This window comes from Phoca vitulina, unplaced genomic scaffold (assembly GCF_004348235.1).
Source record: "Phoca vitulina isolate PV1807 unplaced genomic scaffold, GSC_HSeal_1.0 scaffold104, whole genome shotgun sequence".
NCBI lineage: Eukaryota > Metazoa > Chordata > Mammalia > Carnivora > Phocidae > Phoca > Phoca vitulina.
The window spans coordinates 885,513-903,392 of record NW_022589807.1 but is presented as its reverse complement, the minus strand read 5'-3'; the positions used below and the strand labels follow the sequence as shown (position 1 = coordinate 903,392).

The 17,880-nt window shown below is 55.5% G+C and overlaps 1 protein-coding gene across 3 annotated transcripts; it reads right to left on the bottom strand.

Annotated features, from left to right (window-relative positions):
* Window positions 1–17,295, bottom strand: CARD19 (caspase recruitment domain family member 19). Of its 3 annotated transcripts, XM_032397816.1 has the most exons (8): window positions 17,078–17,295; window positions 6,874–7,016; window positions 5,150–5,303; window positions 3,974–4,033; window positions 3,720–3,791; window positions 3,019–3,233; window positions 2,082–2,249; window positions 1–1,719 (listed from the first exon to the last, which is right to left on the bottom strand). In XM_032397816.1, exons 1-6 carry the CDS (start codon window positions 17,082–17,084, stop codon window positions 3,118–3,120), a joined length of 552 nt encoding a protein of 183 aa, XP_032253707.1. In that variant the 5' UTR covers window positions 17,085–17,295; the 3' UTR covers window positions 1–1,719; window positions 2,082–2,249; window positions 3,019–3,117. The 3 variants fall into 3 exon arrangements, with proteins under 3 accessions (XP_032253707.1, XP_032253706.1, XP_032253708.1); XM_032397815.1 differs by lacking the exon at window positions 1–1,719 and having other exon boundaries at window positions 1,726–2,249; XM_032397817.1 differs by lacking the exons at window positions 1–1,719; window positions 3,974–4,033 and having other exon boundaries at window positions 1,726–2,249; window positions 17,078–17,293.
* Between the last annotated feature and the right edge of the window lie 585 nt (window positions 17,296–17,880).

Here is a 17,880-nt window from a genome sequence, read left to right as displayed (position 1 = left end):
TAGGAAAGAACGTTCCAGCTGTGGACACAGCACGTGGAAGGTGCTCAGGCACGGACTACGAATGGTTCCAGTTGTAGATGTGTGGAGGTGAGGATACAGGGACAAATGGTCGGGGCCTGGAGCAGCCGGGGCAGGGGGAGCAGGGGTTTGTGACCTGTGGGGCCCTTCATGCCCCGATGGGCCACCACAGCTCACCAGCTGGGTCCGGAGGCCTGGGACAGGCACTGAGCACCCCTTGCTCAGGGGAAGGGGCCCCACACGGGCCCCGAAGGAGTGGAGGCCTTACAGGTCTCGGGGCAGACAGCAGCAGGACCTTCCCCGCCACTGGCCTGCTGGGGCTGTCTCTGGGGTGTTTCTTCAGAGGCGCTGTCTTGGTTTGGGCGGCTTCTCCATACAGACATTTCCTTCAGGAGGCTGGGAGTCTGAGATCAAGACCTCAGCAGATTTGCTGTGTGGTGAGAACCGGCTTCCTCTTCCCACTATCCTCACGTGACAGGCTCCCTGGAGTCTCTTCTGTAAGGTCACTAATCCCATCTTGGGCTCCACCCTCATGGTCGCATTATCCCCAAAGGCCCCACCTCCTACCACCATCACCTGGGGGTTAGGTTCAGTATTGTGGGTTTGGGAGAGACACAGATGTTCAGAACAGGGCAGGTGTTACCAGCTCAGGTAGAACTGTCACTCCGGGAAACCCCCTTCACCTCCTGGGGGCCAGCTGTGCTCGCACCTTCACACAGTGGCCTCACTTACTCTCACCTGCGTGTCCTGGCCTGGGAGCACCCAGCACCTTTACCCAGGTGTCTCTGTCACCTTCAGCAGGGTGTGTCTGTCCCTTTCCCCAGCTGTGTCTCTCAGAGAGTGGGACAAACAGGGAGAACACCCCAGGGCTCCTGCCCAGGAGGAAATTCACCCTGGGAAGTGGTATCTCGGCCCCTCAGGATGGGTGGCATGGCTGCACACCAGGCAAGACATGCCTGGCTGCGCCTCAGGGGTCTGCTGGCCCCCAGAACCTCTGCCGCCCCCGAGTCAGGGTCCAGCGCGGGTGCGGAGACCCGGCCGCTGGTGTGGCAGGTGTGGCAGGCCAGCCTCCGCAGTGATGGGAGCCGTTCGCATGGGGACCCGGCTGCAGGGGATCTGAAATGCAGTACGCGTCTCCAGCCCCGGCCAGGCCCCAGAAGGGGGACTGCTGGGGAACGGCAGGCTCGCAGGTCCCTCACCTGGGCCCTGGGCCCTGAGCAAGGTCAGGAGGACCTCCGTGTGGGCAAAGCTGTGGGCTCCACTCAGCCAGCGGCTCAGGGTGGCCCTTGCGTCCTCACGGCCGAGTACAAGCAACCGTGCTTGCTCCACCCGACGGGGCGTCCCAGAGAGAACCATGCACCTGGTGCACCTTCCCACAACCTGGTAAGTTCACGGGGAGAGTCCTGGCGAACAGCATTTAACTGAGCAGTGCTGCCCCAGGCCTGCTTCCACGAGACACGTGGGCAACTGCGGGCTGTGGGCTCCGCCCTTGGAGCCGCACCAGGGCCTGCCGCCCAGCCCTCCCGCGCCCTGGCCCTCACCTGTCCGCCTGGGCACGGCAATGGGTGAATTAGGCCCTGAGCCGGCCGCGTGGGGTGGGACACCAGGCCCTGGAGCTGCTTCCTCGGGCCCGTGCCCTGCCACCGAGAGCCGGGAGCGCCGTCATTCCTGGAGGTGGCCAGCCCTGGCGTCTCCGGAAACCTCCCGTGGAAAACACAAACTCATGGTGATTCTTGGGTTGACAAATATGCTTCTGTTTCCCCAAAAGGAGGCTGTCGGGGAAGGAGCTGGCGGGGAGGCAACTGGGAGAGGGACCGCGGGCGGCCGGCCTGCTGCGTGTGTCTGTGAGCGTGTGCGTGTGCGGGGAGGGCAGGTGGAAGCCCCATCTTGGCGGCTGTAATGAAAATGCCGGTGCCCGGAGGGATGCGGTGCCGTGAGCTCGTGCTTCAGGCGGGCGGCACGCACGGCCAGCACTGGGGACTTGGTGGGCTTGCAGGGCCCTCGGGACCGTGCTGCTGGATGCCACGGTTGGGCACCGGGCCCTCTTGAACTTGCACACTTACCCTCCCGTGTCCACGAGGGAAGTTTCCACATTGGGATCCTGAGCCTGAGGCTGGCAGGTGAGACGATGAGCCAGAGGTCAGGGCCTCAGATGGCACAATGACGTTTCTCATCTCTAAAAGTTCTAGTAGGTTCTGTGGACTGCTTTACTTCCAGTCTCCGCCTGGAATCTGGGACAAGATCTTGTGCTCATTTCCAGGCTGACTGTAGGTGTAGCCATCAGACCCACCCCAGACTCGCTAAGCCCAGGTCCTCACCTCCCAGTGGGGAGGGGCTCCATTCCCAGGACAGGGGCTAGCAAGGCCAGGCAGGGCCCAGGACCTGGGTGTCCACTCTGGGGACTGTATGGGGACACATCATGGAAAGGGAATGAGGACAGTGGTGAAGCTTGGACCGCCTCACATGCTGGGTCCCCCTTCTCCTGGCCAAGTAACCTCTGTTTCCTCTTCAGGAAAGGAGGGGTGCAGCCCCCACGTGCTGGGACCACTGGGTGGAAGGAAGTGAACACACAGGGGCACTGGGGCTTCTTGGGGTATGCGGCTGGTGCCCCTGGCGTCCCAGGGCAGTGCCCCCACCCAGCCTTCCTACCTGGGCTGGGGCTGGTGGCTGGGAAGGGCCAGGGTATGGGCAGGGACGGGTGTGGGGGCACACGACACACCAAGCAGGGACAGCAGAGGGGATCGATGTGGGAGGGGCGAGCCCTGGAGGGAAGCTGTGAGAAGGGGTAGTGGAGGGAGAGCAGGGAACACGTGGGGGAGACGGTGAGGCAGGGGGTGTGTGGGGGTGGGCGCTGAGGGCAGCAGGGGCTGGGAGGGCAGCCTGAGCAGGACCTGGGCCCCAGGCTGCTTGTGGGACACCAGGTGCCCTCAGGGCCAGAATCATCTAGAAAACACTCCTGAGAAAAAGGACAAGACTCCAACATTTAATATTGTTGAGTACCTTTGTCAGGTGAAGGTAACTTTCTTAAAAAAGTATAAATAGTGAAAAACAAGCATTTAGAAAAGAAGTGGCAGGCCCCCGGGCGGGCGGGCGGGGGCGTCAGAGCCTTCCCAGGTCGTCTGTGAGGAAGGCCAGCAGGAAGCGGCTGACGTGCCTGTCGACGATGATGGGGGAGAAGCCCAGGACACGCCGGGCCCCCGGCAGCACCTTGGGGTCTGGAAGACAAGGTGGTCTCAGAAACCGCCACCAACGTTCTCAGCCCCATGCATCACCAAGCCCCACAGCCGAGGGACGTGGGGTGTCCCTGCCAAGCAGGCCCGCCCGGCGCTGCCTCCCCACGCACGGCTGCCACAGGCCCGGTGTGGCAGGAAAGGGACGGCAGCTGCCACGCTGGGCCACGGGCCTCCCGTCCATTTGTCAGGGCTGAGCTGTGGAAGGGCCAGAGGTGGGTGCCCTGCTCCAGGCCACACACGGGACGGGGCTTTCTAACCCCAGAGCCCTGCTGCGCCCCGCCTCCCATCAGGGGCTGTCATTCCCTGCCCCCCTGGGGGTGGACGGCTTGAGAACCGGGGCCCCACATTCCCTCTTCTTCCTGTGCCCTGCAAGGTGGGCCCTGCCACTGTCCCACTGCACGTGCAAGGAAACTGAGGCCCAGGGAGGCCAGGGGACTCGGCGCTCGGGCCTGGCCAGGCATCACCCACCTGGAGGGCCACAGTAGACGAGGAGCGCCAGCCCCGCGGCCAGGCCGAGGCAGGCCAGGAAGGCCACGGGCCCTGGGGAGAAAGGGGGCACGTGAGCAAGTGGCTGGCTGAGCCTGGAGGATGGGGCGCCCCAGCAAGCACCCTGGGGCTCGTGCAATGGGAAGCCAGGACCAAGCCTGACTTGGAAAGGAGCAGCCCCTGAGGCAGAGACGGAACCCTGGGGGGGATGGGGTGGGGGTCGCGGAGGCGGTTACCCCTGTCACTGAGCTCGCGGCCCACGGTGCCTGAGTCTAGCTCTGTGCAATCTGAGTTCTCTGGAAACAAAATCACAGGGCTCGGTTAGTGGGAGCGGGCCAGAGGAAGGGGGTTGCCCCGCCCGCAGGAAACCAAGGGCCTGCTCAGGCTTCTTCTCCCCAACCCTGGGGGCCCCCAGGCTGGGCGGGACCAGGCTGTATGGGCACCCAGCCTTCTGGGCTGGGCTTGGGGGAGTCAGCAGCAGAGAGGGGACCCTGGGACCAGCCTCATGGAACCCTGAGTTTTGGGTTTCCTTCTGTCCACTTCCTGAGACCCTGAAGGCCGTGGGGTGGGGGCCGTTGTTCCCTGCAGATGCAGACACCAAACGCAGCATGAACACCCGCCTGTCCCAAGTCTGATGTCCACATGAGGGCAGGGAGCGTGTTCTCCCCAGAACTCCCCAACCAGCCACCTGCTGATGGCCCAAGAGCCTGGAAGGTACGTGACTCCCAGTCAGGCTGTGGGGCCCCCCAGTGGCTGGTATGATGTGCTGGTCCTGGGCCAGAGCTCAGGGCCCAGTCCTGCCGCCCGCCCTCAGGTCAGGGACACCAGCCCTGGGTCCCAGCTGAGCATCTGGGGTGAGCGGGTGAGCCACCCTGTCCCTCAGGCCTCCAGCTTCAGATCAGAGGATTGAGGGACAGCAGCCCCTCCTCCAGGGGCCCAGGGCACAGAGGCCTCAGAAATGAGCTGCTATCCCCGCCTACGCCTCCCCCATCCCCAGCTCAGCAGCAGAGGGTCCCTCGGGACTCACACGTCTCCTGAGCACTCAAGCAAGACCCTCTAAGCCAAACGCACATGCCTGGGACCCGCCATCTGTGCCCGAGTCTGTTCTACAAAAACACCCACACTGCAGGGATCCCCCCGGGCATCCTCGGGTGTGGGGGCAACCTCGGCTTCTCCATGGGGGCACAGGTGGCTCAAGCCTGGTACAGCCGTGAGCCGCCTCCAACACAAGCCTAAGGATTCCCGGTGCGCTAGGCTAGAGAGAAGGGCAGGGCCTCGCGCACCAGATGCTACCTGCTGTGTAAAGACTGGCCCGACAGAGACAGACAACGATCTCTGCATGTGAAACACCCCCTGCTCTCTCTGGGGGCCACCGCGCAGACGGCCTTGGCGGAGGGGCCGGGCACACTTACGCGGGCCAAGCCGGCTGGGCAGGCGACCGTGCAGCGGCTGGGCGTGGATGTACAGGGCCCGGTAGAACTCCTGGCAGTCCCGCTCGCCGCTCCGCTGCAGGTGGCCCAGGAGGTCACAGAGCCGCACGCGCAGGGACGCCTTGGGGTTCCGGAACTGGGGGTGGAAGGGGTGCAAGGGAAGGTCAGGCTCGAGGGGCAGGACACTCAGGAGGCAGCTACTGACCACCCCAGACCACCCAGGGCCACAGCCCCCCCATGCTGCGGTCACAGCACAGTCACTGGTCCTTGCCCTCCCTCCCTGTGGAGGCCGGACAGCATCGAGGAGAGTGGCGACATTATTCCAACTGTCAGAAGCTGATGGCTTGCTGTGTGACTTTGGCAAGTCACTTCACCCACTACGGCTCTGTTTCCTCAATTGTAAAAAGGATATAACAAACAAACGGTAGGGTCGGTACAGGGAATCAATGAGGTGATGGCGTGAGTGATAACTTCCAGTAGTTTACAGTCTACAGGAATGTGATTCAAGTTTTTAAAAACCAAGGGTTAAGGGGTGCCTGGGTGGCTCAGTCGGTTAAGCGTCTGCCTTTGGCTCAGGTCATGATCCCGGGGTCCTGGGATCAAGCCCCACATCAGGCTCCCTGCTCAGTGGGGAGCCTGCTTCCCCCTCTGCCTGCCACTTCCCCTGCTTTGTGCTCTCTCCCTCTCTCTCTGACAAATAAATAAAATCTTTAAAAAAATAAAAAATAAAAACAAGCTCTTTTGATGTGTTTGATGGAGAAATATGTGGTTCCAAGGTCAGTGAACTGGGCTCTTGCTTGGATCCCTGGAACCCAGAAGCGGTGGCCTGGTGCTGCCACCTGGTGGCAGCATACCATTCCACTTGGAACCAGAATCGAACCAGAAACTGCAAAGGCAAAGACAAGCATACGGCGGGAGCCACGGAGACTATGAGGAACAGAATACTGTGGGTGTGTATGTGCAGGAGTCTGCTTTTTTTTGTATAAACGTCTGAAACTTTTCAAATTCAAATTTGTACACAATATATTAGACTTTTAATTACAATAATAAGGTATAAATTTTACCCATACTTTTTAACTTACTGTATACGTTTATAACTTAAGCTTCTGAGCCAGTAGCAGGGCCCAGCTAGATTTCGGCTGTCCCCAGGAGAGGCCCCAAACCCTGTGGACAGCCCTGCATGTGGCACCAGTGCCCTGCACCAGCGGCGGGAGCTGCAGCTCCAAGAGCAGGGCTCAGTCAGTCACCCAGCTGGAGGGGAGCCCCGCACCCCGAAGCCCTGGCACTGAGGGGGGAGCAGAGAAAGGGCAGCACAGGCAAGGTGCACCCACTCTCCCTTGGTTTCCCCAAATGTTTGTCCATTTTTGAACCTTTGTAAGAGGCAGGAGCAAAGCCGTGTGGCACTGGGGTGGAGCCTGGCCAGCAGCCCTGCTCCTCCCCCGCTCCCCACACCACTCCCAGGCCTGTCATGCATGGGGGCACACTGTCTTGTCTCCTGGGGTGCTCCTGGCATCTCTGGAGGGCTGCCAGCAGGCCCCGATGACATAGGAAGAGACTGAGGCTCGCAGAACTAATGTTCTGGGCCCAACATCACTGCGAGGAGCTGGGCTTTCACCTCTGAGCTGTCCTGTCCTGCCCCCAACCCTGCTTCCTCCCAGCCCAGGGGGAAGGGACCCACGGGAGACATGCCAGCCCCTCCCCATTACCTTCTCTGCATCCTTGTTGCTGAGGATCTGAGGGTAGTAACGGTTCAGCTGGAGGATGATCCTGTCCACCTGCTGCTCACTGAGGCTTCCATGGCCCATTAGGAAAGGTGTGTCCTGGACCAGGCGGTCACAGTAGGTCTGCTCTGGAAGAGCAGGAAGCATGGAGGGCATGAGCCAGCACGGCTGGGGTGGGGGCTGGGGCAGCAGGTCCCCCACACCGCACACCGCGTGGCCCCCAGGCCCCTGGAGGCACATCGGCTGTGAGCTCCCGGACAACTGCTGACATCCCACCTGTGTGGGCTACGCACAGCCGGACCCCCTTGGCAGGCTCGCTGCAGAGGACAGAGAGGTCGAGTGCGCTGTCCACAGGGAAGGGCCCAGGCAGCCTGGAGAAGGCCTGACCCTGCAGCTCCCACAGCAGTTCTCACAGGGGCAGAAGCGCAGGGCTCAGGGGGGCCGTGCTGGCGTGGCCACGGACACGCCGTGCCTGCAAGGCCCCAAGAAGCCACCACTGCCGCAGAGCTACGTGCCCCGCCCCCCCCCCACCGCCACGGGCCGGGATGCTTTTCCCTTCGTTGCTTCTTTCAGGACCATCATTAAAGCCTCACTGTGCACCTGCTTTCCCATTAAGAATGTTCTTTAGAATGACAGGCCTCTAAAGACCAGGGGGGTTAGTGGTTGTTGGGCGGCCCGGGATCCCCAAGGGAGAGTCCTGATTCCACAGCATCAACTACCTGAACAGGTGCGCTGCCCCCCCACCTGTGGCGGCCGGTGGACGGAGGAGACTGTTTGTATGTGATTGGAGTTAACTCGCTATCCATTCAATTAGACGGTTACGACTTTAGGATGTTATGTGTAATTCTTAGGGTAACCACTAAGAAAATATCCACGGAATATAGACAAAAGGAAATCAAAATGTGTTACTAAAGAAAGTCAAACAAACATGTAAGAAGGCAGTAGTGGATGAAGGACAAAAAATCTGTAAGACATCAGAAAACAGCAGAAAGGTAGAAACGAGTTATTCGTTATCAGTAATTACAGTAATTACTTTAAATGTAAACAGATTAAAGACACAGATTGGCAAAATGGATTTGTGAGGGGCACCTGGGTGGCTCAGTCGTTAAGCGTCTGCCTTCGGCTCAGGTCATGGTCCCAGGGTCCTGGGATCGAGCCCCGCATCGGGCTCCCTGCTCGGCAGGAAACCTGCTTCTCCCTCTCCCACTCCCCCTGCTTGTGTTCCTGCTCTCACTATCTCTCACTGTCTCTCTCTGTCAAACGAATAAAATCTTAAAAAAAAAAAAAATGGATTTGTGATATTGTGATTTAATGTCAGAAATATATATTTGGTCTTCATCCCAATTCCTGGCACAGAGCTCCTAAAACCCTTGGAATTTCCTAAGTGATGAGCCCTGAAGGGGAAGGGTGCCTTTCGTTGCTCGTAACAAGCCCCTTTCAGCCTCATCGGACTTTGTGTGAATGGGGTGATTTTCTGAAAGCCCCTAAACCACCACAGGAGGCGAGCCGGTTGCCAGTGAAGCCCAGCACGTGGTTAGAGGCTTGGAGCTTTCAGTCCTGCCCAACCCTGACCTCTAGGGAGGGGAGCGGGGCTGGAGGCTGAATAGACCACCAAGGGCCAGTGATTTAATTAATCGTGCCTACATTAAACAAAACAAAACAAAAAAAACCTGCCTAAAAACCCAAAAGGATGGAGTTTGAAGAGCTGCCAGGTTGCTGAGCACACAGCGGAGCTGGGAAGGTGGTCCGCTCGGCAGGGACACGGAAGCTCTGTGTCCCCTCCCACATACTTTGCCCTGTCTCCTCTGTGTGGAGGGTCACTTGTATCCTTTGAAATGTCCTCTGTAATCAATCGGCGACAGTACCGAAAATGTTTTCCCAGGTTCTGTGAGCTGCAGTGAATGACTGAACCAAAAACTGGGGTCCTGGGGCCCTCGGGGTACAGCCAGTCCATCAGCAGCAGAGGCAGCTAGCCTGGCGACGGGCACCTGCGGTGGGGGCGCCGTACAGGACCGAGCCCCTGCCAGGTGGGGCTGGAGGCCTTCCCCAGGGACACGGTGTCGGAGCCCCACAGCTGGTGTCGGAGCGGCTGGCTGGAGGGGAGACCACACGTCTGGTGACCAGCGGCGGCAGGGGGCCTCAGGACTATGAGTGCTGGGGCAGGGATGGAGGAGAAGCAGAGCTCTCGTCCCTCTCAGGATTAAAAAAAATACGATTCAACCATATGCCGTCTCCAAAAGACTCCGATCCAAAGACACAAACAGGCTGAGAGTGAGAGCAGGGGAGCAGCTGAGAGAGCGAGGGGCTCCACGAACAGAACACAAGAGACTCTGCACCACAGACGGGTACAAGAGACACAGAAGTACATCCTATGTTAATAAAAGGGTCAACTCACCAAGGACATCAAACACACGCCTGCGCCAAACATCAGAGCCCCCAAATAACAGTAAAGGTTTAGTAATAATGGATAATAAGAATAGTTAGAGACGTCATGGGGCGCCTGGGTGGCTCAGTTGGTTGAGCGACTGCCTTCGGCTCAGGTCATGATCCTGGAGTCCCTGGATCGAGTCCCGCATCGGGTTCCCTGCTTAGCAGGGAGTCTGCTTCTCTCTCTGACCCTCCCCCCTCTCATGTGCTCTCTCTCATTCTCTCTCTCTCAAATAAATAAATAAAATCTTTAAAAAAAAAAAAAAAAGAATAGTTAGAGACGTCAGGACCCCACTTTCATAACAGCCAGCATAGAGGGAACTGCAGGGGTGAGCCGCAGTATAAACCAACCACAGCTCTCACACACACGGACACGGACACACGGACACACACGGACATGGACACACGGACACAAGGACACACACGGACACACACATACGGACACACACACACGGACACACATGGACACGGACACACGGACACACACACACGGACACACACACACACGGACACGGACACACACATACAGACACACACACACGGACACACACGGACACGGACACACACACACACACGGATACACGGACGGACGGACACACACGGACACACACACACGGACACGGACACACGGACACACACACACACACGGACATGGACACACACACACACGGACACGGACACACGGACACACGGACAGACACGGACACACACACACAGACACACACACACGGACACACGGACACACACACACGGACACGGACACACGGACACACACACACACGGACACGGACACACGGACACACAGAGACGGACACACACACACATGGACAGTCCACCCAACGGCACAGGCGCATCGCGTGTCACTGTGCTTCGCGGACACCATGTTTCCACAAACTGAAGGTCTGCGCCAACCCTGTGTGGAGCGAGTCTGTTGGCGCCACTTTTCCAACAGCATCTGTTTGCTTCATATCTCTGTGCCACGTTTTGATAATTCTCACAATTTAAACTTTTCATTCTTCAAACCTTTTCATTATTAATTGTTATGGCGATCTGTGATCAGTGATTACAACTTGCTGAAAACTCAGATGATTGGTAGGATTTTTCAGCAATGAAGTATTTTTAATTAGGGTACGTACACTGTTTGTTGGACATGCGCTACCGCCCACTTCATAGGCCGCAGTATAGTGTAAACGTAACTTTTATACGCAATGGGAAACCAAGAAATTCACTGGACTCACTTGACTGCGATATTCGTTTTTGCGCTGGAACAATTATTTATTGTCTGGAACCAAACCCACGATAGCTCTGAGGTGGGCCTGTACACATTCTTCTCAAGTGCCCACAGAAAATTCTCCAGGACAGACCGCAAAACAAGTCTGGCTACAAAACAAGTCATAATATATTTTAAAAGACTGAAATCATATACAAAGGGTCTTTTCTGATCACATGGAATAAAGTCAGAAATCAGTAACAGGAGGAAAACTGGAAAATTCGCATGTGAAAGTGAAACAATGGATCAAAAGAAGAAATCACAAATGAAATGAGAAAATATCTTAAGACAACTGAAAAGAAAAATACAACACACCAAAACTTAAGGGGTGCCAGGAAAGCAGTTCGGAGGAGGACATTTAGGGTGTAAATGCAAATTTTACAATAGAAGAGAGATCTCCAGTCAACAACCTAATGTTCCACCTTAAGGAAGCAGGAAGGGAAGAGCAAACTAGACAGAAAATAGCAGAAAGGAGGAAATAATAAAGATTAGAGCAAAGATAAATGCAATAGAAAATAGGAAAAAAAAAAAAAGCAAAACTTGGTTCTTTGGAAAGATCAAGAAATTGACAAACTATTAGCTAGACCACAAAGAAAAAAGACTCAAGTTACTAACATCAGAAATAAGAGTAGGGACAAGACTACCAATTACACAGAAATAAAACGGATTACAAAAGAATACTATGAAAATTTGTAAGCCAACAAACTGGACAAATGAGATGAAACGGACAAATTCCTAAAAACACACAAACCAAAACACAAATACAGAGAAAATCTGAATGGACCTCTAACTAGCAAGGAGATTAAATTAGAAATCAAAACTGTCCTAACGAACAGAAGCCCAGGAGCAGATGGCTCCACTGGCGAATTCAACCAAATATTTAAATGGCAATACTTCTACAATTCTTCCAAAAACAGAGAGGAGGGAATACTTCCTATCGCATTCCATGAGGCCAGCATTACCCTGATACCAGAACAAGACAAGGGTACAAGACAACTACAGACCAGTATCTCTTACAAATACTGATGCCAAAATCCTCAACAAAATACTAGTAAACCGAATTCAACAGCACATTAAAAGGATTATACACCAGAAGAGCAGGATGGCTCAACATATGACCACCCATCAATGTAATACATTACATTAATAGAATGAAGTAAAACACAGACACACACATCACAATCATCTCCAATGGTGCAGAAAAGGCATTTGACAAGATTCAATACTCTTTCTTGATTAAAGAAAAAAAACTTGCAATAAATTAAGAATAGAAGAAAATTTCATCACCATAATGAAGATCGTATATGACAAGCCCACAGCGAACATCATACTCAGTGGTGGCAGACTGAAAGCTTTTCCCCTACGACCAGAAACCAAGCAGATGCCCACCCTCACCACTCCTATTCAATGTAGCACTGGGAGTTCTAGCCAAAACAATCAGACAAAAAAAGGAAATAAAGGGTATTTATTAAAGGGAGGAAGTAATATTATCTCTGTTCTGCAGATGACATGATTTTATATATAGAAAACCCTAAAGGTCAAAATTAATCAATAAATTTAGCAAAGCTGCAAGATACAAAATCAATACATAAAAATCAGTTGCATCTCTATACACTGACAACGAACAGCCCAAAAAGGAAAATGAGAAAACAATTCTATTTACAACAGCATCAAAAAGAATGAAATACTTAGGAATAAATTTAACCAAGGAGGTGAAAGACCTGTACACCGAAAACTCAAAACATCGCTGAAAGAAATTTAAAAAGATACAAATAAATGGAAATATACCCTCTGTTCATGGATTGGAAGTTAATGTTGTGAAGACGACAATACTCCCAAAGTAATCTACTGAGTCAATGCAATTCCTATCCAAATTCCAGTGATGTTTCTTGTTTTTCATCCTAAAAGGGGCTTTTATAGCCAAAACCATCCTGAAAAAGAAGAACAAAGTTGGAAGACTCACGCTTGTTTCAGTACTACGATGCACAATGATCAAAACAGTGTGATACTGGCACAAGCAGAGACATACAGACCAATGGAATAAAACAGAGTCCAGAAGGAAACCCTATTTTGAGTGTGTTGGGGGGGGGGGTGCGGAGAAAAGACAACTCACAGGATGGGAGAAAATATTTGCAAAGCATATATCAGATAAAGGACAATATCCAGAATATAAAGAACTCCTATCATTCCATAACAACAACAACAACAAAACAAAAATAACGCAATTCAAAAATGGGCAAAGGACTTGACTAGGCACATCTTCAAAGAGGACATAAAAGGACTACTGAGCACATGCCAAGATGCTCACAGTCACTCATCCTGAGGCAAACGCAGATAAAACCACAATGAGAAAGCACTTCACACACAGTTCTGTATGAACAGGAAAGTCAAACACAGACTGACCCCATGACCCAGCAATCCCACTCCTGTGTACACGCTCCATCCAAGTAACTGAAACCAGAGACTCACACACCTGCACACCAATGTTCACAGCAGCATTATTCACAGTAGCCAAAAGTAGAAACAACCCAAGAGTCCAGGTACAGAGGAACGGATAAATGAAATGTGGTAAATGCGTACAGCGGAATATTACACAGGCATAAAAGGGAACGAACCTCTAAGACGTGGATGCCACCACCTGAGTGAACCCTGAAAGCATGCTACATGAAATAAAGACACAAAAGGACAAACATTACATGATTTCCACTTATATGAAATATACAGAATGGCAAACTCTCGAGACAGAAAATAGAACAGTGATTACCAGAAGCCAGGGGCAGGGGAGGAAGGAGTCACCGTGTAACAGGGACAGAGTTTCCCCCTGGGGTGATGATGAAGTTCTGGGAGCACAGAGTACTGATGGTTTCACAACACTGTGCATGTATGTAATGCCACTGAAATGGGTAATATGGTAAATTTTATCTTCTGTATATTTTAACACACACACACAAAGGTGAATGCATAATTGAGCGGTGGTTCTGTTTAATCAGTTTTATAATGAAATATAATTCAGGGATAAGAAGAAAAGAACCGTGGAGTCACAAAAAGGCAAGGAGAGAACTTAAATGCATATTGCTAAGAAAAAGATGCCAGTCTGCAAAGGCAACATACTAACTATATGATATTCCAGAAAGTGCAAAACTATGGAGATGGTAGAAAGCTTGGAGGTTACCAGGGCTGAGGCAGGAGCACGGGACGAATGGGCAGAGCCCAGGGAATTCTTAGGGCAGTGAAACTACTCTGTGTGATAGTGTAGTGGAGGATATAGGACTCTATGCACTTTTCAAAAGTCATAGAATGTGTCACACAGGAGTGAACTAGAATGTAAACTATGGGCTTTAGTTAGTAACAATGCATTAATACTGTTCATCAGGTGTAACCACAGTAATGCAAGATAATAAAGGAAACTGGGTTAGGGGAGGAGTATGGGACTCTCTATACTATCTGCTCAATTTTCTGTAAACTAAACATTCTCTAAAAACGTATTAATTAAAGAGAAATCCTACTTGGAAATTCCATTGTTAAATTTTAAAGAAAAAAATGGAAGGTACAGAAAGCAGATGAATCCCTGGGTCCAGTGGGGTTACATGGGAAGGAGCATGAACGAACTTTCTGGAGTGACAGAAATGTTTCACTTCATTGGGCCTGGGCTGATATTGCCATGGATGTATACATTTGTCAAAATTTATAAAATTATTCATTAAAAATAAGTGCACTTGTTGTGAGTAAATAATCTCAATAAAGTTGATTTTTAAAAACGGGGTCATCGGGGCGCCTGGGTGGCTCAGTCGTTAAGCGTCTGCCTTCAGCTCAGGTCATGATCCCAGGGTCCTGGGATCGAGCCCCGCATCAGCTCCCTGCTCAGCGGGAAGCCTGCTTCTCCCTCTCCCACTCCCCCTACTTGTGTTCCCTCTCTCGCTGTGTCTCTCTCTGTCAAATAAATAAATAAAATCTAAAATAAATAAATAAATACATAAATAAAAATAAAAACGGGGTCATCACGTGGGAACAAGTAGGGTCTTCTCCCTGATTTCCGCCATGGGCCGACTCAACAGACCATGTCTTCCTCATCTCTCTCTCCCATTGCCACCTCGTCCTGGCTGGTCTTTGCCCCTCAAAAATATGAATTTCTAACCTCTGAATCCTTCCAGGCCCTGAAAGTCTACCTGGAAGACGGACTCATCAGTAGTCCCACTGTGATGAGGGACACTGAGGCACGGCAAAGAGATACAGTATCTGCTTAAGACCACAGCCAGCTAGGGCCTGAAGATGCTGGTTGGACCCACACATGGTTTTGTGGAACCGCTTGACATCCAGACTTCCCACTTGTCTAATTATTACACTCGTTAACCTACAATTAGCTGCATCAAGTCTGTTCCTGGCCTGGCCCCAGGCTGTTCCGCGCAGGGCTGCCTCTGCAGTGAGTGCACAGGGCAGGCACACAGTAGGCGCTCACTAAAGAGTTCTGGAACGAGCGCATGTAGGTCCAAGGCCCCCGCCCAGGGCTACCCGTGGACTGCGGCCAGCACACTGTAGCGGCTTCCCCCTCTAGCGAGCTGGAGTCTCATGCAGCAAGCATGAGTCACCTGGCACGGTGGCCCAGCCTGGGGCTGAAGGTTTCTGGTGGCTGGAAGCTGTGCACGCAAACCACACCCAGATGGCCACACCCAGGAATGAAAACGCGCAGGAAAGGAAATGACTTTGGTCCCAGGTCCTGATTGATAGTCGCAGACAGTTCTTACAGGACAGAGGGGAAGGCTCTGCCACAAAACCCAGCAGGACTACGCGAGCTTCTTTTGCCAAGCCCCACCTCCCCCACCTTCTTGCCCAGCTGGTGCCAAGACCACAGACCCCCAACCCCTTAGCACGCCCCCGGCTCTCAAGGCCCGACGGGAGCTGCCCCACCTGTCCTCACCCCAGGCCCCTGAGCCGTCCTGCAGAGCAGCCCCAATGGCACCATACTGCCTGGGACCCCTGCGCAAGGATGAGAACAGCTGTCCTGTGGTTCCTCCCCAGCTAAGTGGTGCTCAGCTCACTGTCCTCCCCTGAAGAGGCCTTGCTGAGTACCCCTGGCTCCTGTCCCTCCCAGAATCCCCTCCTGCTTCAGGGCCAGACCTGGCCTCGGGTGCGGAGCTGAGAGGGCTCACTGCCCAGCACACCACTGGGCAGGGCCTGGGTCCACAGCAATAGGAAAGCTGTAGGGACACCTGGCCAGCACTGGCCCTGGGCAGACACATCGGGTCCAAATGCTCATCCTGCAACTTGTCATGGAGACCCCAGAACCAGCATAAGGCAGGCGCCCGGTCAGTGCACAGGGACAGTGCGCCAGGGACCTCATGCCTGCAAAACTGTCCATTTGACCCTCCCGGGCCTGCGCTCTCTGGGCCTCAGTTCCCCATCCCAAGAGTGAAGGGCTGTGACTGGAGGGATCTCTGGAGGCTGGGCACTCAGACTTGGCTGTGAGAAAGGGGCAGGTGGGGAGGCTCCCACAGGACCTTGAGGGGGCCTGGGCAGGACGCAGGCCAAGTTCTGCCTCTGCCCCTGACCATCCGGGCGGCTGGGGCTTGGCACCCGTCCAAGCTGAGCCTTCATTTTCTCCTCCGCACAGAGAGGATACCCTACAGCGATTCTGGACGGGAGGCCCCCGACTCGGGGCCAAGCCCACAGTAGGCGCTGGTAAATAGCAGCCACAAATAAAAGGGTTCAGGAAGATGACAGGGGCAGGGGAGGCAGCTAGGCTCTCTTCTGACTTAGGCTGGGGCACTGTGGTCCCAGAAGACACTGGGTTCCAGCCCCTGAAATCCTACTTGTGTGACTCCAGTGAGCACGGGGGAGGGAACAGGGACTTGTGGACCACCCCTTGAGGTGGAAGAGTGGGGCCGCTGGGAACGCGATGTGCGGGAACAGCAGCACTCCCCGATCACGCTGTCATGGGGTCCGTCGCCAACCCATCACCATCACCGGGTGTCTCCCCCCGTGGAAGATGCACAGAGCAAGGTGGCCCTGCTCAGCTGGGACCGGGACGGAGTGGGTTCTCCAGTCCAAACAGGCTCCGGGGGGATGGCAGGGGGCCCCATCCTGGGAAAAGAAGCTGGAGGGGGTAGGGGCGCCCGGGGGACTGAGTCTGTCCCCGGCTCCCCGGGGCCTGTCCCGGGACACAGCAGAGTCCCACCGGGACGCGGCCCTCTGGGCGTCAGGTGGCTGAGGCCGGGGGGCTGCAGCTCCTCCCAGAAGCGCAGGGGGACTCTGTCAGTCCACCTCCCGCCCACAGGCGCGCTCCAGCCCCGCCCCCGCGGACCTCCCAGGCCCCGACCACGGCCCCCGGCCTGTCGTCCGCCCGCCGACCGGGAGGCGGTCACGGACCAAGGTCACTCAGCCGCGGCCGCGAGCAGCTGCGGCCGGGGCAACATCGGGGCACCGGACCCTGGGGCCCACCACGGCCGCGCGCCCGGCCCGGGAGGGCAGGCAGGACCCTCGCCGGTCCGCGCTCACCTGTCATGGCGGCGGCACGGCGCGCGCCCGGCCGGGCCCGGCCCGTCCCCCTGTCGCCGTCCACCGGTCAGGTTGCCGGTCCGCCGCCGCCCGACTCGGTTCGCCCCGCCCCTTCCCGGTAGGCCCCTCCCCCACGGCAGGCCTCGCTGCGGCGTCGGCGGTTTCCCCGCGACAGCCCCAACCCGCCCTCACTGAGTCCGCCCTTTCCCGTTATGCTCCGCCCCCAGCGTCGGCGGTGTCGCCTCACGAGCCCTAAGCCCCGCCCCCTTCGAGCCCCGCCTCCTCCGGCGTCGGCTACGGCGTCGTCAGGAGTCACTGCCCCCGCCCCTCACTGCGACCCGCCCATCCCGGGCGCCTCTCCGCCAATGCCCGGGCTCCAAGCCCCGCCCTCACTGAGCCCCACCCTCGCTGACGTCTGTTACGTCACTGCAATAGTCCTGAGCCACGCCCCTCACTGGGCCCCGCCCCCGCCTGCTACGGGGCCTTCTGGAATCTCGAGCCTTGTTCGCACCAGCGTAGGGTACTCGGTTCTCAGTAAGTCCTTAGCTCCGCCCCCCACTGAGTCCCGCCCCGGCGTTCTTTTCCAGGGCTCTAAACCCCGCCCTAACTATAGCCACGCCCCTTCCGGCGACGGCTAGGGCGCAGCCACAGCCCTGAGCCCCGCCCCCAGCCCTGGCGCACCCTCCGCAATAGCCAACGCCCACCTCCTGGCCCCGCCCATAGAGGCCGCGCCCCGCGATGGCTCCGCCCATGCTGGCCCCGCCCCACACTTGTTCCTCTGGTGAGCAGGTGGCTCAGCGCGG